This window comes from Anser brachyrhynchus (genome assembly GCF_964034855.1).
Source record: "Anser brachyrhynchus genome assembly, chromosome: 15".
In the NCBI taxonomy this organism is placed as follows: Eukaryota; Metazoa; Chordata; class Aves; order Anseriformes; family Anatidae; genus Anser; species Anser brachyrhynchus.
The window spans coordinates 14,381,537-14,404,203 of NC_137733.1; the positions used below are offsets into that span (position 1 = coordinate 14,381,537).

A 22,667-nucleotide genomic window follows, 5' to 3' on the forward strand; every position below is an offset into this window, starting at 1 on the left:
ACGGAGCATGAATGAAAAGATGCCATGTCTCTTCCTACAGTGCCTTCGTGTACGCCTTTCATATTCAGACGTGATTTCACCCAAGTGACAACACTCGCTCGCTGGATCATGGAGCAATAAAACGTGAAGAAAGTTCTCCTAAACAAAATGGTCTCATCAAACTGCTATATAAGTATTAAATTTTAGCCTTTGTGCTTAAAAAACAACACATGGAGCCAGCCGCTTCAGTCAAAGCCTAAGAAGTTTGCTTTCCATTTTAAATTGATTAAATAGATCCAATACATTAAATTCTGCATGGATGGTTAGCAGTGCTAATATTCTAGATAAAATGAAACGCTCTGCGAGGAATATTAGGGCGAGCTCTCAGCAGATGTATTACTTGCTCTCACAGTAATTTAGTGTAACAGAGGCCTAACAATTTCACTGAAAACGATTACAAAAACCAGCTCCTCACAGTTTAACACAGAAGCTCCCAGAAGTACCTATTTCTTCACTAGGTACTCAGCACAGGGAACGCACTTGAAGAGAGGCGAAGGCTTTGTGGGGACAGTAGAATAACACTTGATTTTTTTTATTAAGGTGATTCCCATTTATCAAAGAGCCGAGATATTAAACGTGAGCCTTTATTTCCATTCATATCGCTGAGACGGCTCGCACACCTAGCGATCTGATATTGTCCGAGCTCCGAATGACAAACGGCTAGACAGAACCAAAAGAGAGCAAAATTTAATAAACACTTTTCATAAGAGAAAAGCCTATAAACAACGTTTCCCTCCTTACTAAAATAAGCTACGTGGCGTTAATTTGAAGTGATAGCGCTGTTCTTTTAATTAAAAAACGCCAGTAGGAGGCTGATGCATTGTGTGATGCTGTAAGCGACAGGCTCGCAGGATGCAGATGAATCTTTGTGTAAGGAATTACCGCGCAATTTCATCTGGGTTAAGAAGCAAAACGAAACCCCTAAGTGAAACCAGATGTAGACAAGGTGTTATCACTGGTGATTGATAAAGTCTTCTGGATCTTTCCCTCAGAGCACGTTGTGAAGTTCTCGGAAACAAAACCCCCAAAAGACAACAGCCTGCTCACTCCAGTTGTTGGACTACGAGCTAAGCGCATCAAGTGCGACTCGTTACAGGTGCGTGGCCCACCTCGGAGCTCCTCTCCCATTCCCGTCCCCCCCTGCAGGCCTGAGCCCGCTGCCTTTTGGTGGGACAGGGACCGAGTCCTGCACCCTGCCCACGGCTCGGGTGGGTGAGGGAGGACTGACTGTGCCCAGCCCCGCATCTTCAGCAGGCTTGGAGACTGTATATTGAGCATCTCTGCCCTTACCCGATTTGACTGAAATCGGATGAAGACCCCCAAATTATTTAGAGAATGACAGGTGTGATCCCCTTTTCAGCCTGGTTATTTTTTTTCAGTCTGGAAAGAAGCTTAAGCCTGTCCCCTCCGTTTATCCATCAGCCTGATGGTCAACTAAGGCAGTGCTGTCTTCCAAGAGCCGTGGACAGCTTGGCGTGCCAGGTTTCACTGCTGATTGGCAAAACCTCCAGAAGCCTAGAAAACTGATTACTATCAGCTTTCTGATCTAGCAGAAGTCCCTGCAAAAATATTTGCCAGATCCTTTTCCCCCTGGCCTTTTAAAATAATTCCACCACTTCGGAAGGGGTTGGCAGCCACGACTAGGACCTCCTGTACATCTATGCTACAATTCTGTGATTGCTGCTATCATTAAAAAAAAAAAAAAAGCTCTACATGGGCATCTGGAAGCATGACTGTCTTAACAACTGGCAGCTGCTTTGCCTGATAGAGCCGCCGCAGTAAGGAAACATCAGAGAAACAAGCAGGACATTTTGTTTTTCCTTGGTATAGAGACTATCCAAGAGAAGTCAGTTTATCTAAAGGTTTCTAGTGTATTTACTCACCAGTCCTACAATGACTATTTCAATCACGTTTACACTACCAGCAGCATCTCTCAAGCATCACAGATTAATCTGATTCCTTCTGGTGCTTCAAAGTCTGTTTTCTCTCTGCACACTTGTACGATTTGCATCCTAAAGCAATGATAAAAAAAATAAAAAGGAAACCTGGTACTATTTTTCAGCTGGGCTTTATTTCCTTTTTTTCCCTTCTATCAAAAAATAGTTCTCATCTACGCTCTAGTTCAATTTGGAAGTAGCACAGGCAGACTTGATAAGCATCCTGCGAAGGAAATGCTTTGAATTGCAGACTACTTACAGCACATTTTCCCAAGCAACTTTTTATAAATCCCATTTGATGGGTGGTTTACTAATTTCTATTGAAGTTTATCAAAACACTATTTGTAGACGAGTCAAATTACTTCTGTGACTGAACAACAACAACAACGAAAAAAAATGGCTTGTGACTGCCAGTCCAAGCCAGGCTGTTGGATTACGCAGAAGCATTATCTATCCTGTTACCAGACAGCCCTTTCTAACTCTGAGAAGGTATTTAATTTTCAACGGGAGAACACAACACAAAAAAGCACCCATTTACGTGTTTCTTTTGTTTGCCTGAGTCTTGTACAAGACCAGGTAAAAGCACTGCTAATAAGGCCTGGTGACAGCACAATTATTGGGACTTATTATGCTCCCCTAAGTAGATCTAAAGGCTGCACGCTCGTGACGGTCTGGCTGGCTGACTCTCACACCTGTGCCGGTTTATCGGGCTGCAACAGACCCATCTAATTAAATATATATTGAAAAAAAAAGTCTATTAACGTTCAATTCCCTAAAAATCTTGGAAAGAAGGAATAAGAGGTGTAGACGCTCCTATAATGTCCTATTAACTTTAGATGTAGCATTGCGTATTTTAGATAGTTATTGCACAATCTGTGGAAGTCAGCCTTACAAAAGCAGCCGGACATTTAATCCTGTAGCCTGTGCTTTTGCATTAGCAAATTAACATTAGATTATTTAACGAATCACAGTCACATTTTCAAAACCAAATTTAACTTGGTTACATCGCACAGCTACCGAAGTTGAACACGGTCATTGAAGTGTAGGTTTACAACTTGCACCCTTTTCCTGAATCCGATGTGTTCACTGTCCGGAGGACCACGCTGCGTTCCAAACGTCCATGAACTTGCTAGCACCTACCAGCTCTGTAACTTCGCTTACACCTTCAAGCGTATCTCATCTGTATTTCAGCACTCATCTGTAAAACGGGGAACCCAACAGAAGTATTTTCAGTCTTTGGTCAAAATATTTCAGGAATAGGTTAAATACATCAGCAGATCGCAGCACAAAAACTCTTCACACAGACAGAAAAAAAAAAAAAAGCTGAGAGAGAGAAAAATTAGATGCACAGTTTTCTGACAAGTTCAAAGACCCCAGATTTCAGGCTTTTTTTTTTTTTTTTTGCCACCAAGCTACTTCTGTTCTCTCCGATTTGCTATTTAATAGGGTATTTACAGACACATGAAATATAAACGTGCCCATCACAGCTTGATAGTTACCTGTCTGCAGACAATTTTAAGAGAGAGTTACAAGAGATATTGCTTGTAATTTCTACAGCCATAATAATGCTGAAGTAAATATCATTTCAAGAACCCAGAAAATTCAAGTTATTCTTTCAAAGGCTGATACCGTATCTTTAGCTGACATTCACCTGCTCAATCCAGAACTCAGAGTTTACCAAATCTAATGGATTTCCTCCCCATTAATGCCAGAAGTGCCCAAGAAGCCTTGTTCAACAACGAGGTATCCATTAACTAGACTTACACTTGTAGAATACGACACCTCTGCCTCCTAATTCTAAGTTTAAAGTGAAGGTCCCACATGCTTATAAAAATGTCTACATGTAAAAAAAAAAAAAAAAACAACTAGATGTAAGAATAAAGCTTCCACTGGAAATAAATCAATCACTGCAGTCTGAATCAAACTGAAATTCCTCACTTTTCTAAATTCTGCACTTGTGAAGCCGAAAAAAATGTTAAAGCAACAGCACAATCCATATACTCAGTTAATTTTAATGTGCAGTCTTGCAGTCTGGACTCCCTTTTTTTTTTTTTTGCTTATGCTCATCAGTAAAATGAAGCATATGCATTTCAAAAGATGTTTCCTTTTTAAGAAACTTGTTGAGCCGTACACCTGCATACCAGAAGATGCAAACATATTGACCACAGGGACTAAATTTCCTGCTGTAATGCCCAGCTTACACTGAGGATGCGACACGGACCGCGTTCTGGGTTCGAGGAAGAAAAAACAGGCCCATGGAAAAGAGCTCAGACTGATGGTAGCAGCTGCCTTGAATTCAAAATAAATGCAAAGGCAACTCTCTTAAACAATTTTTTACCTTTACTTTAAGGAGGAGGAAGCACAATGGAGAACTTTCAATATAGTGTCCTGGAAATTAGGAAGGTTAATTAGAAGAATAGATTTTCTCTAACATGTGCAAATTTAATTAAGAAGTAAACAAGAGATGGAAACTTTAAATTGAGATGAACATACGCATTTTTTTAGTCTAACGATTAGAGGGAGTAGGCAGGTTTTTATGGAAGACTAAAATGCAAACATATGAAAAGGTCACAGAAAATGTGATTCCTTCACTCACACACAAAATGTCATTTTATTCCAAATAATAAAGTGTAGCGAGACAGACCTCATCAACTTGAGGGGAAAAAAAGGCGTCTTATTGAAAATATTTCTTTACTTACTACGGGTTAACAGCAAGAGCAAAAATTACTGCAAGATCAGATAATACCAGGCTATCCGTGAAAGTGAGAGAAAGAAGTGTTATTATCATCTTCAGCAGGGCTTCTTCATAATCCGTTGGGGAAGAAGCATCTACCATTCAAAAGGAAAAAAAACAACCACCATGGCTAGAGCTGAACCATCAGCGAGGAAATTCAGGGACACGTAGTATTCCTGGAGTATCCTAGTGGTCAATACCACTCGGAGTTAACAGTGTGGTTTATCACTGCCCTTTATTCTTAAATGAGCTGCAGCACACGCTTAAGTGACAACCAGGAAACACAGCGTAAAACGGAAAGCTCTCACAAACACCTGATTCCACGGGATTTCTCACCGTTCCGGAGTGATTTAGGATTAGGGTTACGTCCCCACGGCACAGCCGAGGCACGGGGCTGGTGCTCACCGAGCCCCGATGCTGCCGCAGCGGCTCCTCGGCCGGCTGCCATCGCCTTCAGCTGCAGCGGAGGTGAGCACAGCTGGCCCGGGAGCAGCGTGCAGCGCCGCGCGGTCGCTGGGGGGATTGTGCATTATTTTAGCATTACTCCCAGACAATAATGGATTGTTTCGCCCGCAAACAGATGAACAAACCTCCCATTTAAATACTTTCGGGTAAATTGTATTAGTATGCATAATAGTGTCCATATCCTCTAAAAAAAAAAAAAAAAGAGGAAAAAAAAAGGATTTTTTCAGGGGGGAGGGGAGAGTAAACTCTGCTCTGCCAGCTTTATCCATCTACGCTGTGAATTGGGTAGCCTTGGGGATTTTTTGCCTGCTGTGCTTAGTGTCCTTGACAACAAGCCAGTTTGAATTTTGGCCTTTAACTTGACAAAAATGACTTACTGAAGAGGAAGGCATCAAGCTATTACAGCCCTGTGGAGAGATTCTTTCTAAAACAGCATGCGAGCTTATTTTGCCAATTCAACTAGAGTATCGTCACATTTATCATCCAGCTCCTCTATCCCCAAATATTCCCAATGCAGATGCCAGTTCATAAGAGAATATGCAAAAGAAAGCCTTGCAACGTTTTTGCTCTGTCCTCTCATTGCATTTTAAGACTTTCACAAGGAAAGAGAGAGCTGGAAAAGCCTGAAAAATACGCGCAGGGATCCCCTTTGAAAAATTACTAGTTTCCACTCAAATAAATGGGAAACAAAGCTTATAAACAGTCTTTGGTAGCATCTTAACCTGTTACTGACCTACTGATTGGTCTTTAGCAAACATACATGTAGGTTTCTTCTTCTATTATGTTAATATTTATCTCATCTTTTATAAATTGATATATACCAATAGGCAAGCTCCAGCAAAGCTTGCTGCATGGTTTAGGAAATCACTATTGTCCCTCTGTCTCCCGTTTTCCTCTCCCAAGCTCAGCTCCCCCTACCAGAAGACAACTCATGCTCATACCTCAGCTTTTCAAAGTCCAGCATCTTGCCTTAAATTCTTGAGACAGACTCACACCGAGAAGCTGGATTTGCACGTACGCAGGTGAGGTATGAGCACAGGTTTTCTTCCACCAGTTCTCTTGCAGCGGGTGCCAAATTTCTGGCAACGGGGGGCAGCAGGCTAGCAAGGATATAACATCTTAAGTTACTGCAGCAACATCTGCGGGAACTCGTTTGTAAGCACCTGAAACATCATAACCCGAGAGCAGCGCGGCTTCCCCACCACCAGCAGGAACACGTTCGGTCCTAACTAAGCGCACGTCTTGCTTTGGGCTTTCCAACGCACGCGGTGAGAAGGCATCAAGGTAAAAACGCGGCAAGGCAGCCAGCTGGAGAGCTGTCCTCACCGTCAGCAGAGGGGACATCCTGGTGTCAGCAAGAGCGCCAAGGACTACACTCAAGACCTCGGCACACACCCCAAAACCTAAACAGATCCACGGCAGGAGAAACAACAGGGTGGCTGCCAACAGAGATCTCAAGACTTCAGATCTCACTGACGTCTTCCTGTCCCCCACCCCGAGCTGCTGGTATAGGGGAGAACAAACCGTTTGCAGTAATGGGGCCATTCAGCCTTGGTTCCACTCCAGGAGAATAAATCAGCAGCGGTTTTCGGTTCCCAAATGCAAATTATCAAAGCGCTAATACAGATAAAAGCTTTCAATGGTACTGCAGAATCTGGGCCTTTTCCACAATAACATTTTGACCAGTTCCAGAGGAATCATCATGGGGAAAAAAAATAAATAAATCAACAAAAAAATAATTCCTAACTTAGGGAAAAAAATGGCAGATAGAACAGTCTCTTCCAGACTTTTTTTCTGATATTCTCTTCCCCAAGTCTTAAATGAGCTGCTCTGAAGTGTACATACCTAAGCTTCACAAGCCTACCACACTGATTTAACCTTACCTTCTCCAAACCAGTCCTCCCTCTCACGCTATTTTGACCAATGCGGTCCAAACGAACAAGGCAGCCGAGAGAGTATTTAAGTCTGGAACCATAAATAGTAGCAAGTAATCTAACCAGATTAATCCAACTTTAAGCATGTCGACTGGACTTGCTTAAAGTTGGGCAGCAGTCCAGACAAACCTCCGAAACTCAGGCTGCCAACACGCACACGTGGTGTTTCTGTACAGCATTTCTTCACCCTGTGAGCCACCGAAGGCACCTCCGGCCAGCCGCAGGCACCAACCTCTGTGGTCTCGCTTGGATTTACCTGCAAGGGTGCTTCCAGCAGCTCCTCGGTTGCCGTCAGTAAGAGGTCAGGTACCAGCACACAACACCCCAGTGTAAAACTGACTTCCTCGCAGGGGAATTGCTGTGTAACCCCGGAATGCTCAATTTTGCAACCGGGAGAAAACGTGACGCTACAGAATTGAATAACATGATGCAGCCATTTAAGGAAGCGGATGAGAAAACTGCTCTCAGACTGGTGGCTAGCATGGAATTAGAAAGAAATCATTAAGGAGCTGCACAGCAACATCCCAAATTACATTTCTTTAGATGAAGACATTCAGTTTGAGAAAATAAAGTTTCGAGTCGGGAATAAAGTAGTTATTGTTTCTACTTTCCCTGCCTGAGGGGAATATTCAAGCGAACTCCTTTTGGAGATTTAATTTACTTCCACCAGGACAATGGTGCTGGCACGGCTCGGGCTTACTGGGAGAAACACAAAAGGAGACTCGCTACCCACCAGCCTGCCCGGAGGAAAAGGCAGCTCGTTGGATTCCCACTCCAGCAGCCCAGAGATGCCAGCTGGCCGGCTGCAAAGGCTGCTCCCCAGACTTCTCCCCATGAAAGCAAGATTATTAGTAGTATTTTTCCCTTAAGTCCCCCTCGTTACATGCCCTAAGCCTCTTTGCCATCTCTATCAAAGGGCCTCTGAGCAGCCACAAGTTTGCCTTCCCAAAAACACCAGCACTTCAAGGTGCAAACAGGGAACGGAGGCGGGGGATTAAGCGCCTTGCTCAGCGCCACGCAGGAAGCGTGCGGCGGGGCTCCGGACCGAGCTCCAGGCCAGCGCTCCAACCACCAGCACATCGAGCAACCCGCTCCCAAACACGTGAAGAAGACCAAATAACAAGACAGATTTCGACATCCTCCCGGATTGCTAGGCAAAATCAGCTTGGAGCTACTAAACTGTTGCTTCCCACTGTAGCAAACCAGCTCGATTTTAAATCCCAAACGCTAGGCTGACCGACCAGCCATTTTAGCCTTCCCTTGCACTAGCACCAGCACCGTCAGCCTGCAACGGAGCTCTTTCTAAAGATAAGAACATAAAACTACAGCCAGCCCACGAGGTATGCGCTGCTTCTGATCCAGAGATGCCTACGCAGATACTCATCGCTTCTGAACACAGGACATAAAGCTGCCCAGGTCGTCGATATTAGTCCTGCTATCGATCAGCCCGTTAACTTTCCTGCATCGATCAATACTACATTAGTCCCGAAATGGAAGCATTTGTGACACGTTTTAACATACGCCTTCAGAGCGATCCTACGTGTATGCATGAAGGGAACGTAATATTTTACTTTGTACCAGAAATCGCTGTATTCTTTAATGTGTTCCTTAAATTACAAATGAGTATCTACAAATTGACCTAAAGCCACCCGTCTAGAAGCAACTAACCGCTCATGCTTTGCAAATGGGACTTCCCTAAACCGTGCTAACTACAGGGAACCGAAAGTGGTGTCCAGGCTACTTATCTGCACCACCTCTTCCCTCCTTCCCTTTCTTTGCCACTGCTGAGCACCAAAACCTTTCCTACAGCGATCCAACGTGCCGCCTACAAATCCCCGCACCTCACACAAACCACCCACTTCCACACCATCTTTGTCATCCCTCCCTGACACTTCCGACACCAGAATTTCCTTTCTCTCACGTACACCCTCCCTCCCAAGCCTCTACTGAGGCGACAACAAACAGCGGCCCAGCGACTTCCTAGACCAGGTCTGCCGGCGAGGAACGCCTCCACCTAATGCTCAGAGCTGACTATTTATGTTCTCCTGTTATACCAACTGCTGCTCTTCTGTGAAAGAAACCGGTTTTGCCCTCAGCCCTCGACACAACCATCTATGCGTTTTAACGGGCTCCGATTTACCCGTGAGCCCCTCTCCCCTTCTTGCTCCATCTCTGAAGCGATCCGTAAGGTCTGAACTAATTCCTTTTCCTTCCCAACCTTTCCTTAATTTCCTCTGCACTACCAGGAGCCAACCAGCTTTTCACACCTCAGCTGAGACACTGCTGAAAAAGCCAGTACCGACGAAGTCCGAATACAACCTGCAGCTTTTTTGGTACAGAAGTTGCACGTTGAGTCCACTTCACAATTTTTCCCATTCCATCTGCAACTTTCATCCGCAGGCTACCTGGAACAGGAGTGTCTCTGATAGCAGCACAATGAGACTGCAGTTTTCACGAGTACTTCTGCGTGATATAACAGTATGAGTAAGAAGCGTGTAAGCCCTGGAGTTGACAAACCCTTAGGAACTTCCCCAGGGAGCAACTGCAGCAGCAAACAAAGGTTTTAGAGGAGCACGTCAGTTAAAGGAGGGATTGATGTGTGCTCCGCAAAGGTGCCTTCGTCTGTGGGTCATGTTCCTCCCTGACCCAGAAGATCCCAGGCGGACTCTTCGAGCACAATATCATTTTATTATTTCCATCCCTTTCTTGAGACATCCATCCCTGTTACACTACCCTGGTGGCAGCACAAATACAAAAAGACCACGGACTCAACGACAAGTTTTACCTTACTTTGCCTAGAACTGCTCCAAGTGGCAAGAGACAAGGCCACAAATATCTTTGGCTCCTGCATCACCAGTAACCGTGAAAGCTCCAGTGGAAATAAGAGAAACTTCGCACGCGCTTTTGGAGAAATGGAGATACAACAAGAGATCAGCACATTTGTGATCCACAGGACACAAATCATTTTAATCTGTCACCCGGGTTACTTGCTGTTGGGTTTTGCTGTTGTTTCCTCATTTCTAACAGGAAGCATTATTTGCCATTTTGCTTCATTACAATTCTTATCAGGGCAGGACCGACACCACTCTGCATAAGCACAAAGACCATTTCTGAAAATAATCAGAGGATCCAGAACTTTTAGATATCTTCACACAAATAAAGCACTCCCAACACCCTGGTCATACCTTTCCAATATGCAAGAAAAAGAAGAAAAAGCATGAAGGATTTGACTCCCGTTCACTTCCCAACGTACCGCTCACAGGCGCCTTCAGACTAAGTGGTATTTACACAGCTATTTTCGGTAGGGCAAACCAAATTGTTCCTAATCACAGGAAACACAATGCGAGGAGTAAATCATAACGGAAGGAGCCCTCCGTTTGATTTAATTCCACTCAAATCTCCCAATAGCAAAACAGGGGAGAAAAAGCCACGCCAGCTACAACTCTTTGGAACAGGTAAGTCAGCACGCTAGTCTCCAGCGAAGCCAAGAATATGTTTCCTAATGATTCTAAAGGGAAATCTCTCCCAAAGCAATTTATTTTCTGATTAAATACAGCATTTTTTTCACACTACGCAGGTTGCATGCTTATAAAAAAGAAGAATGTTTGAGCAAGCAGATTTCTTTAATTATATATAATAAAAAAAAAGATACGAGTGAGAAAATCCACCAAGCTGCTCAATGAAGTAAAACTTCAGTCCCTTCCAATAAACGTCCTCAGCTAGGAGAGAAGAGTAGCGCATGCTAAAAGGAAAAGAGCACTTTGATGCAGCGTTCACTCTTTAAAATTAAACCCAACAGCTTCTATCTGTTATTTAAATGATATCCTCCTGCTCAGAAGGGCTATGACCGCAGCATAAGTTACTCAACTCCCAACATTTTTATTGACTGACTTGCATAAAAATAAGCCACATTAATGACAGATTTGACATTTAGTATACATCGCCACAGAACTCGTTTCAGATCAAACATCATCCATACACCCTAAAAATACTTTCAGCCTTCTCATGTCCAAAAGGATTTTCAGATTTACATTTCCCTCACCAACTTTACCCTTCTAAACCACAAGCGGCGCAGAATCAGAAAACTAATTAAAAGAAAAAAGGGATTTTTTGAAGAGATGCTTCTGACTGATTGCAGTATCTGCCAGGAGCAAGTTACCCCGTAACTGAAGTTTACCTAGTGCCATTTTCTCGTTATTTGGCAATCTTTTATGCTCCTGCAGACACAACTCTGTGAAGATCAATGCCGGTGGCTGAGCAGTTCCTTCGCACCAAGAGATCTCCAAGCATCCACCTGTTGCCTTTGAAAGGCCGGATAGGGCCTTATCTATTAATAATTCACACAGCAGCCTTAAGAAGCAGAAACCGTGCCCCTTTCCGTTTAAGCAGCAGCCTCGGCACCAACTGGAGCAGCTTTCAGAAGATTTAATCCAGACCTCTGAGGGTGCCACATAAATTGGCTTATCCATATGTGCACGCGCGCCCGAGCGCAGACCTCGCGAGGAGCCACGAAACGCGCCGCTTCTTGTCATCCTTCGCTCGGGGAAGGGACTTCAAAAGTTGAATGCGTGATATTTGAAAGGAAATCAAGTTGTGGGAAATGATAATAATAAAAAAGAACTCAAAAAAAAGGACAAACAACAAAAAAAGGGGGTAAAAACGCTAAAAGCAATTAAACATACGTTTCCTCAGGAGGAAGCTCAAAGGGTTATCTTCACTAGCAAAAGGGGAAGGTAAATGGTTTAAGTAAATCAAAGTGAGGTAAATTATGAAAGGAAAGGCGTCGTTCAAAGTCAGGAAAGGCCAAAATCTGAGGGAGCCGGGGGATGAAGCAGCCCGTGGGCTGTATTGGAGGTGGGGGGGGAGGTAACAACGTGCCACGAGGGGGAAAAAAAAATGAAAATCAACAGAAATAACTTCAAAATACAGAACCTCCACAGGGCCCCGGTGGTGGGAGAAGGGGTTATAAAGGGATAAAAGTTGAGGAGAGGTGGCTGGGGCCCGGTTACCGCCGAAGCCGGCCCACGGCGGCCCGGTCAACCCTCCCCTCACGCCCAGGGGCCGGGGAGGGGGCGAACGCCCCCTCCCCGGCCCCTGGGCGTGAGGGGAGGGTTGACCGGGCCGAGGTTTTGTGGTGAAGGGGAGCCCCAGGGCCGTGGCCCCGTTACCTGTGAGGCGGATCTTGATGCTGGAGCCGTTCCGCCGCGTCCCGGGGTTCGACATCGCGCCCAGATCAACCGGCGGCCCCGCGCAACCCCATGCGGGCCTGGCCTAACCCCCGGCCGAGCGCTCCAGGAGCCTCCTCCGCCGTTAACCGGAGCCAGACGCGGAGCCGGAGCCGCTCCCGGAGCCGCCGCCGCCCGCCCGCCTCAGCCCGACCCGGCCCGGCCGCCGAGAGGGCGCTGGAGCCGCCCCCGCCCCGCCCTGCGCCCGCCGGAGGGGCGTGACGTCAGCACGCAGAGCGGGGCGGCGGCGCGGCGCCGCCATCTTGGGGAGGTCGAAGGAAGCCACACTCGGAGGGAGGGGGAGCGCCCCCTGGCGAGGGGGGGCATAGGGGGGCTGGAGGGGATTTGTAGGGGAAATGGGGCAGAAATGGGAGTATGTCACAGAAATTAGCGGTAAGACTAGAGGGAATGACCTCAAGTTACACCAGGGGAGGTTCAGGCTGGAAATTAGGAGACATTTCTTGTCAGAACAAGCAGCCAGGCATTAGAACAGGTTGCCCGGGGGGGGGTGGTGGGGTCACTGGGGGTGTTTAAAAGAAAGTTGGATGTGGTGCTTAGGGACATAGTTTAGTGGGTGACATGGGTGGCACCAGATAATCTTGGAGGTCTTTTCCAACCTTAATGATTCTAGGATTCTAAGTTGGCCCAGGGGGTGTATAGGGACACATGGCTAAGGTATGGGGTGCTATGGACATGGCCTGGGGCTCACCCACCTCCTCCCACCCAGAGACCCCCCCACAGCAGGAGTCAAAATCACCCCCACAGCCCATGGGCCAGGATAAAGTAAAGGAGAGGGGCTCTAATTAACAAGGCCAGCCTCATCCAGGAGCAGGGGGTAGGTGCTGACCCCACAGGAGGGTGGCTATGGGCTTAGAGCTGCGCTCAGCTGCACAACGTGCAGTAAGGCATAAGGCTGAAGTTCAGCAGGCACAGATACTAAAAGAGAACATTTTCCTCTCTATCACCTGCAGAGCTAGATGGACACTAGTTTCTTGAGGCTTAAGGCTGCAGTGGTGGAAGCAAGCAGCCTTTCTACTGCAGCCTCACATCCAGCACACACAGGGAAGCAGGGGAACAGCCAAATAGCTGCATCCTCTCCTTCTGCCTTGCTCCGAGTCAGAGCACCAGCACCCAGCACCCCTGCTGCCCAAGCACAGCAGGGCTGCCTGTGCAACTCCACAAGCTGAAGTCAGGGCTGGCACAGGAGCCCAGCTCCGGGGTGCATCTCCATTTACACTGAGGAAGCACCTGCCTCAGATTCTTTTTACCTGCTGAAATCCGATCACTTCCAGATGCTGCATCAGCCCTGTCAGCAGCATGCTACAAGAAGGCACAGCTAGCCAAACCCTTTGTGTTAGGCCATGGGCACAAACAAAGGATGTGCAGAGATACTTGTCTCCAGTGCACATTTCAGGCTTTGTCATAGTTTTCAGTACATACTTTTGGATCCAGGAAGTAAAGCTATGAATCCCTACACCATTCAGCAGCTCCAGCATTTTAATATTAAGTGATGCCCAGCTCCAGCCCTCAAGCTGAGGGCTGCACAGCCCCTCACAGAGCACAGCCAGGCTTCACTCCTTGTTTCTAGGCAGCCTGGGAAGAAAAATGCTTGTATCCTGTGGAGAACAAATTCAGGGCAGAGGAAGAGGTTCTTCCCTCCAGAAATCATGTTTTCCCTTCACATTAATTCCTCTGTCACTCCACCTCCCCCCACATCTGAGAAAGCAGAGCCCTGAAGCACCTGGGGTCCTTTTGAAGAATCAAACATAGCAAAGCATGGATGATAAAGCCGCCCACCCCCCAGTTCTGCATGGAACAAAGCCCTTAAAATGCTTCAGCCCCTGGGGTCTGGCAGGTGCCAGCAGAGCCCTGCAGTCTGGGACCCCAGAGCCACATCCACCCTCCTCAACCCATGGAGGGAGGGTGAATTTAGAGGGATTAAAGACAGGGAGTACTCCTCAGCAGTGACATGCAATAAAAACCCAGAACACAAGTCCTTGCTAGTAGAGGGCAGCTTTAGGCAGAGCCAGATCAATGGGCTCCAGGGAAGCGGGCAGCATCTGTGAGGCAAAACAGCTCCCACTGCAAACATCTGTGCTGCCAAAGGGCCCAAGTTTACTCAGCTCCTATGTCCAGATCCTGCTACATCCATGGAGGACTGGAATGGCAGGACAAAGCCTCTCAAACAGCTTTTGAGCTGTTTCAGCCACTCCAAATCAAGCCTAGAAATTTCAGCACAAGCACTGAAACCAAGCTGGATTTGGTAGTAACATCCTGCTCTTTAGGGGTTTGACTCCAGTCAAGCAGTTAGCAGGAAGTCTCTGGCTGTGCTTTTCACCTAGAAAAGGCACCCAGGAGCTCTAACACAATTCCACAGGGCCTAAACATATAGGAAGATATTTTGCAACAACTCCTTGCAACAGTGGCTTATGAGGGGGAAAAACAGAAGCAATAGAAGCATAAGATACAAACCCAGAAGTGCAATTTATTGATAAGCTTCAAATGTAAAAAGATCCCACAACTTTGCTCCTCTTGATCTGGACATCCTGGCTCTACCAAGACTGCCTAGCTCAGAGCTGTGCAGTGCCTCATCTTCAGAAATCGAAGTCTTGCTTCTCCACCGAGAAGTTATATAGTCCGTCTTGGTCAGTCCCAGGCTGCAGATCTGGATTTTCCTAGGAGAAAGTTGATGGCCTTTAGTTAATGGTTCTGCATCTTTATAGCAGAAGGTTATTGTACCGGTTTGCCTGAAGCTTTACCGCAGCTTACTGCTTATTCTCATTTTAAAAGCCTGTTACAGCAGCAGAGCAGCTTCACCAAGTCCTCCTGTTCTGTATAGCACACCCTGTCATTGTCTCTGTGGCTCATGTGCAAAAGTGAGCAAATCTAGAGACTCAGACACCTGGGGCAGGAGACAGGAGTAACTGGAGTGGCAGAATTTGCTTGAGTTTTGTCTGCTTCCAACAGCAACCAGGGCTGCTTTGGAGAGACGTTCCCCTGGCATCCAGCCCCTCAGGTAGGTGCTGGTGTGTAGGACAGCTTCCTCCACACCCTCTCACCAGGACACCCTGCAACCCTGGTGCTGGGAAAAAAAACCTAACATACATCTGCTCCCTGCTGCAGGGGGGTTCAAATCTAGACCGAGCCTCAGCTCCAAGGTCTGCTGAACCACTAAGCCTCTTCCCTGGTGTTCCCCCATCTGCAAGACTTTAAGGCTAGATCCAAGGACAGCATCTGTGACAGTTAGAGATCTCTTGCAACTGCTAACTGATGTCCTATGCTCTTTTTCCACAAGTTCGTTAATGTGAGAAGGGTCAAGTAATCCAGAAGGAACCTGAGCACAGTTATCAGCCAAGTAGGAGGCTTCCATTCATAGCGACAAGCTAGCCCAGCTCTGAAGGAAGCAGTTTCTCCACATTTGGTATTCATACCAGCAACTGCAGTAACCCCAGCCGATGCCAGTTTAAATTCCAGCAGCAAGATGCTATCAAGGCATCCGTATCTGTTGCACAACTAATCAGCTGACAACTGAAATCATAGCTTTCAAAAAACTCTAAAAGTAAAGGGAGCAAGCTGCAAGAACTACCCTATTCATATATAGATTTCTTCTAAGGACCTAATTCAGCATCCTTAAAGGATGTGCTTCATTTCAGCATGCAATAGCTCATTTTCAGATGAGAAGCAGCAAGAGCTCACATACCTCACCAGAAAAGTATTTCTCTATGATATTCAGCGCAGCTCGGTAGACCATGTTGTTGTCATGGGTTTGCAAGGCTTCAATTTTCTCCAGACCATCAAGCTCTTCCACCAGCAGACACAGCCTTTCTGTCTCTCCCAGCTTCTCAGCTGCCTGTGATGAAAGAGGTGAGTACAACCTCGTGTCAGTAACAGGCCCACGATGATCTCTCCTGTAAGGTCCTGAACCTAGGAGTCAAGTGTCTGCAGCCCCTTGTATTTATGGTCCCTCCCTGTTTTGGGTTTAGCAGAGATCCTTGTGATATGACTACTGTGCAATATGACTACTGTGCCTATAAAGCAGACCCTGTTAGGATTATTGTACTGTGGCTTCACTGACCAAACAAGCCAGCTGAACTCTGCTCTGTTTCTGTGAAGAAACTAGGACCACTCTACTTCTCCAAGACCTTTGCCTCTGTGCAGCTAACGGGATCAGCACACCACATCTTTTCCTTGCCAAAAGGATGAACCCTTGGGAACTTAACCTTGTCAAGCCCTCCAGACAGCCCAAGCGGATCCAAGAACAAGTAATGTTGAGTCCAACCCTGACTCCTGCAAGACCGCTAGCTGCGGTAAGAAAAGCTGTTCTAGCCACCCCGTGTGAGCCTTCAGCTCACACCCTACTGCTTTTGGGGGGGGAAGAGGATGCAAGGAACAGTACCAAATCTTACCAGGAAGAGATTTGAAATTGTATCCAGGATGACCAGGATAGTTTTGCTGTCTTTAGCCAAAAGCAGGTTGAGCAGAGGCTTGAGGACCCCAGACCGGACCAGCTCCACCACCTGCTCCACAGTGCCTCCGGTCGTGAAGTTGGCCACTGCCCACACAGCCTCCTTCTGAGCCTTGAAGTCCCCCTGGAAGAACAGCACAGTGAAGGCACTACCAGACTCCAGCATCCTTTTTAGAGCAGGAGGAGGGGCCAGGAGAGGAGAGCCAGTTTGTGTTCAGTTTGGACTAGTCCCTAGCACTCAGAGTTTGGTGACACCTTGCAGAGCTGCCAAGGGCAGCTCCAAGCTGTGCTGTTGTGCCACATGCAGGCATACTGAGTGCCCGGGCTGTTCCAGAGATCTCTTGTGTTTCCTGAGCGCACACCAAGTGCCTCACAAACCAAGTGTCATGGACTGAAGCTTAACACTGCTTCTACAGCAGCTGGACAGACGGCACTGCACCCTCACCTTATCAAGCAGCTCCACCAGAGGTGGCAACAACCTGAAGGTGATGAGTTGCTGGATCTGCTGGCAAGGCCCTGCTGCGATGTTGCTGAGCGTCCACGCGGCTTCCTTCTGTATGGTTGGCTTCGCGTGTCGCAAGAGAAGGGGCAGGATAACCAAGACGCCAGCATCAATAGCTGCCTGGGTCTGCTCATCGGTCCCCGTGACAACATTCCCGATGGCACGGAGAGCTGGAGTCTAGACAAATTAGAGCAGATGAAGATGAGGAGAATCCTTATCTCAAGGGACACATGCCAGGAAGACAACAAGTTCCCTAAGTGCTTGATCCCTCAAACGAAGGGAGCACCATGGCTGATTACTGTTACAGACCTACTGGCCTCCTGTTTTGCTCTAAGCAGCTTTACAGTCTCTTATGAGTCTGTAAGCCACAGCAAGCTGGGACAGAGCATTGGCTTGACCAGTAACCAAGCAAAACTGTGGTCTGGGAAGACAGCCGACCACACTAGCCACAGACAGCAAGATGACATTCCTTCCCTTAATGTAGGACATCAGAGGAGAGGGACTGAGACTAGGAGTTTGCTTCCTACCATAATGATCAGCTCTGGGCCGCCCATGAGCTCCACCAGCCTTGGGAGAATCCCCGTGTCCACTACGATCTGGATGCGATCGTTGGAGCCGTCGGTCAGATAGGAAACTGCCCAGCAGGAGTCAGCAAGGATTTCCTTGTCCTCGTGCTCCATGAGGCAGGTGAGGACCGGCAGCATCTTCTTCACCGCATCCAGGGGAGGGTAGGGGTTCTTGTTCCTACAGAGGTTCGACAGAGTCCACGTGATGTTCCTCAGGAATCCGATCTGGAACACAAGCGAGGTGTAAGATCCTCCCTGGCCGACAGAGCCTCACTGGAGTAACAAGCACAGGAGAAGGAGCACCCTGCTTCTGGGCCCTGCAGCTCAGAGATGTTATCGAGTAGCCAGAAGCAGCCTTCTTAATAAGGGCTGAGGCTTGTTTGAAGCAGGAAGATGAAACAGGTAAGACCTTTCCTCTCCTCCCTCTCCAATATTAAGTTCCAATAACTTCAAGTCCAGTGGTGTGACAAGCTGCTATGACTAACAAAGGTGCCAAACAGCTTATTTGCTGGGTCCCTTGGACAAATTACAAAGCATTCTTTGGACGAGATTAGGAATTTGTTATTTTAATATTAGCAGCTCATTGTTCTTGAGCAGGGCACCTCAAGGGTTGAAGTTGCCCCAACCAGCTCATCTCAGCAAGGAGTCACAGCTGCTCCAGGAGAGCAGTGCAGCCACCTTCAGAACATCACAGCTATCAAGGTGTGCACGGGCTGGTGTTCTGCCCTGTCTCACAGGACTCCCCCAAGAAGAGGGGAGGGTGAGTCAGGAACAGCAGCCAGTCCTTTTAAAGTCCTTTAAAAGGATTTTGCAATATAAACTCACAGAAGGCCTGGAGGATGTTTTCTTAGCACTACCCTGAGAGGCCATAGGTATGCCTACAGAAAGCATACGGCTTCCACCACACCCAGGGGTGGGACACCTGGAGGCATCGGTACAGCTCTTAAAGCTGCTCTGTCCACCTCCTGCCTCCCCCGAGCAAGCAGCAGGGCAGGACCACTGCAGAAGGGCAGGAGAAGGCATGAAGCCAACAGCTTGGAGCTACCCAAGAAGCAGCAGGAGGAAGCTTGAAGGGCAAGTTCAGCCCTTTCACACACACCAGTGACATCTTAGTCTGAGCTTCCCCAGCCAGCTCTGACCATCTCAAGCTAGGAATAAGTCATTACATTGACCTGGAGACTGCTTGGCATGCCCAGGTCTATGTATTTCAGAGGCAGGATCACCAGAAACAGTTTAGAGAAGGGCCTCATTCAACTCTATATTCATCTGGTTGTAAGTCAGATGACAAATCACCATTCACCCATTGCCCAAGTGATGAAGAGCTGTTAAGTCGAGAAAACGAAGGTTATTTACTGGAGTTACAGGCGACACCAGAGCCAGCAAGGGAGGAATCACATTGCAATTGATAAGAGCATCTCTGTACAGAGGACCATCACCTGCACAGGAAAAAGGGTTGTTAATTGCATCTGCACAAGTCATGAGACATGCTGACATCAGGGAGCAGCCAGACATGCTGCCAGGGCTCACCACCAGCCCCACACCGTTCAGTATTTCCAGGCAGGGAGGAATTCCTAAGCAGTCTGAGCACCATCACGGCCAGCCAGACATCCCATTGTTTTCCCCCTGCTAGTGACACCAGCAGGGGACACCATCCCAGCAGGATGGACACTGGCACTTGGCTTTGGCCAAAATCCTCCTGCAGAACCAACACAGGGGCTCAAAGGCTTCAGTCCCACGTGAAGGGACAGAGGGGTTTCAATAGCATCACCAGCTTGGAGACAAAGCCAGGAGGAGACAAGGCCACCCTGAGGAACCCCAATAACTCCTGACTGGGGACCCCTGCTTACCTGCGATGTTGCCCAGCGCCCACACGGACTGCTCGCTGATGTGCATGTGCGGGGAGGAGAGGAGGGCAATGAAGGCCGGGATGGCACCTCCCTCCACCACCGCCCTGGTGTGCTCGGAGGTGCCGGACGCGATGTTGGTCAGCGCCCAGGCGGCCTCGAACTGCAGCGGAGCGCTGTCAGTGCGGGTGAGGAACTCCACCAGCCTGGGGATGATGCCCAGCTCGATGATCTGGTTGAGAGGGGGGTCCTTCTGCCTGGACAGCATTCTCCTGCAAGAGAGGGCACAGCACAGCCCACCGTGAGCAGACCAAGCCTTACTTGGCTGTGAGGCACCATCAGGACACTGACCTACCCAAAAACAGCCTGAAAAATGTTTTCAGCCAGATCTGCTCCCCAGCCTGGCTCGCTCTGCAGCCACAGTGCTGGCACAGGGTAGTGCAGAGGTGGGAATCCATGGCTTAGAGCTGCCTCACCACCTCCGCCAGGTATCTCCCCGTGGTGCAAGCTCAGGGTGCTGCCAGGCTGGGTGTGAGCAGGCAGGAAGCCAGCTCTGTGCTGCGGAGCAGCCTGGGGAGCCAGGCAGCACTCGTCCCTTTAGGAAGGGTCTGCTCTGGCCAGCCTCCAGCAGGCACCTTGGGAGCAAGGCTTTTCTTCTGCTCCCTTGGGACAGAGGCTGCGATTGCTTGGGACCGTGCTGTCCCCAGTGCATGGGCAGATAGCACTGATCTGGCACCTTGAGCAGCCGAGGAAACTCCAGCAGTGATGTAGCCCCTCCCAGAGCCTTGGGACAGATCCCTGCCACCACCTATGTGGTGTATGGCTCCCTGTGACCCCCCCCACCCATAAGGGACAGCCCTGCTCAGCTGCCTCCCCTCATGGAGCCAGCCCTCCTCCCAACCAAGCCTTTGGGTCCTCCCCAGTGGTCTCAGCAGCTGGCTGGAGCCAGCACAGCCCCTGCCCCAGCACAGGGGCTCCAGGAGGCACAGCCAAGCCCTGGGCTGGCTCCAACCACACCGCACATGTCCCTGCCTGCTGCAGGCACCACCCAGGGCTGGGATGGAGCCCAGCCAGGCACCCAGGGCACACTGCAGGGCTTCAGCCATCAGCTGCAGCCCCTCGGGGTTACCAGGCTCCTTCCCCATGCACTTTGTCATGTCTCCAGAGCTCTTCTGACAGGAAGAAATGCCTGCAGCCCGCAGGACCCACCACAGCCAGCCCAGTCCCTCCCGGTCGGGCAGCATACCTGGCAGCCTGCGTAGCCTGCAGCTGGAGCTCAGGGTTGTTCCCGTTCACAGCTTTGACTATTTCCTCCAAGGACAGCTGAATAATCTGTGTCACAGGGAATGATTCAGAGTCAGACAGCAAGCCAAGGCTCCCTCCAGTTTAATCTCCACAGTCAATCAGCCGTCTAGACCCAAGTCAGTCACCACTCCATATCTAAGCGGTGTCTACTCTTTATGCAACGCAGTTTCGAGATGATGCAGAGGAAGAGAATCCACAAAAACCTTCAAGGCAACTAATCCTTGTAATCAAGCACTGGAAGAGTCACTGACACCGCAATGGCCCTACGAGCAGTAATTACCATCGCCAGCTCCCAGAGCTGGGGCTCTAGCCAGTTCTACCTGCCACTGAGGGAAGCTGCACAGCACATTTCCATGCTAAATAACCCAGAAAAGGGCTAAACCACCTGTAAAGCACTCCCCAGCACTGGGCATGAGGATCAGGAAAGGCACTGGCTGTTTAACCCAGGTCCCTTGAGCCAGACCTGGGGATGGCCCAAAAACTGAAGTAGCAGTGAGACCCACGGTGCTGCAGCACCAATCCTGTCCAGGTGCAGAGCACCCAGCACTCACCACATTTTTGTCTTCTCCTGGAGTGGGGCTTTTCTCCATCGAGACAATGGAAATACTCCTGCGCTTCAGGATCTGCTCATCCTTCTTGGCCTTCCGCAGCTCGATGTTCACCTCCACCCTCTGCCTCCGCATGGCCTGCGGGAGAAGAGGACATCACCGTATCAGTGCCCACTCCACCTGATTCAGGTCCAGGTCCACAACCTCAAATCTCCTTCAGGAGGAGCAGAGGCAGCCTCTGCTCTCAGGCAGCTCCTCACCATGGCCTGGAGGCTCACACAGGAGCAGTGCCTCCCAAGGAGGCTGGCTGAACCAGCAACCAGAGGCTGATTTTAAAGTAAGATTCGCTGAAAGGAAAACCCTCATCTCCTGCACTGCCTTAAAGCAAGCCGACAGACCCCATAGCAGGGATAACTGCTGCCAGGAGCTGGGCAGGACCACCCTCATCATCCCCATCACAGCCGCCCACCCAGAACTTGAGTTCCCCCTTGTCACTACACAGCCCAGCCAGCTCTCACCCAGCTCCACACCACATCTCTAAGCTCCCTGACACCCCATGCAGGTGGATTTGGGGGTGATTGCTGTTCAGAAACCTTCTCATCAGCTCCTGGTGACACCGAAGCCCCAGCTGGCTCTGCCTGCCCTGGGAGGGGATGCCCCAGGTCTGTACTTACAGCTGCATCCTTGCCTCTGTTCTTGAACTTCCTCATCCGCTCGTTGGGCTCGTTCACGACTGGCATCTCGGCGAGGCTTGAGAGCAGCCAGATGAGAGCTTCCACGTGCTTTTGGGGTGCAGGACAACAGAGTCAGGTCACAGCAACACCCACCTCCATCTGCAGAGGGCCCGGGACCCCCCACCCCTAGGCACATCCACCACCCCAGCGAGGGAGACACTGAGGTCTCCTGCCTTAAGCAGAGCTCAGCGAGATCCCTCACACACCACAGCCGAGCCTCCGAACTAAACACAGGCACAAACCACCACTTAAACACCAGGCTAGGAAGATTATAACTGCTGTAACCCCACAGGAAGCAGGGCACCCCACTTCTCATGGGTATGGCAACGCCACCTCCCTGCAGCTCTGGCTCTGTGTGTGATCCCAGCG

At 48.9% G+C, this 22,667-nt stretch overlaps 2 protein-coding genes across 5 annotated transcripts in view; both read right to left on the reverse strand.

The window, feature by feature from the left end:
- Nucleotides 1–12,512, reverse strand: part of SMURF1 (SMAD specific E3 ubiquitin protein ligase 1) — a 46,956-nt gene extending 34,444 nt beyond the window's left edge. For 3 of the 4 annotated variants that reach the window (XM_080557424.1, XM_080557423.1, XM_080557421.1), the window contains exon 1: nt 12,278–12,511. In XM_080557424.1, the coding sequence (XP_080413550.1) occupies nt 12,278–12,332 (55 nt within the window). In that variant the 5' untranslated portion in view covers nt 12,333–12,511. Of the gene's footprint in view, nt 1–12,277 lie in introns of all 4 variants that reach the window. The other variant, XM_080557422.1, reaches the window with a different exon arrangement.
- Nucleotides 12,513–14,799: 2,287 nt separating this feature from the next.
- On the reverse strand, nt 14,800–22,379 carry KPNA7 (karyopherin subunit alpha 7). Its single transcript, XM_080557427.1, has 10 exons — nt 22,239–22,379; nt 21,568–21,702; nt 20,958–21,043; nt 19,715–19,983; nt 19,221–19,303; nt 17,829–18,092; nt 17,245–17,478; nt 16,741–16,923; nt 16,035–16,184; nt 14,800–15,009 (listed from the first exon to the last, which is right to left on the reverse strand). Exons 1-10 carry the CDS (start codon nt 22,302–22,304, stop codon nt 14,929–14,931), a joined length of 1,551 nt encoding a protein of 516 aa, XP_080413553.1. The 5' UTR covers nt 22,305–22,379; the 3' UTR covers nt 14,800–14,928.
- Between the last annotated feature and the right edge of the window lie 288 nt (nt 22,380–22,667).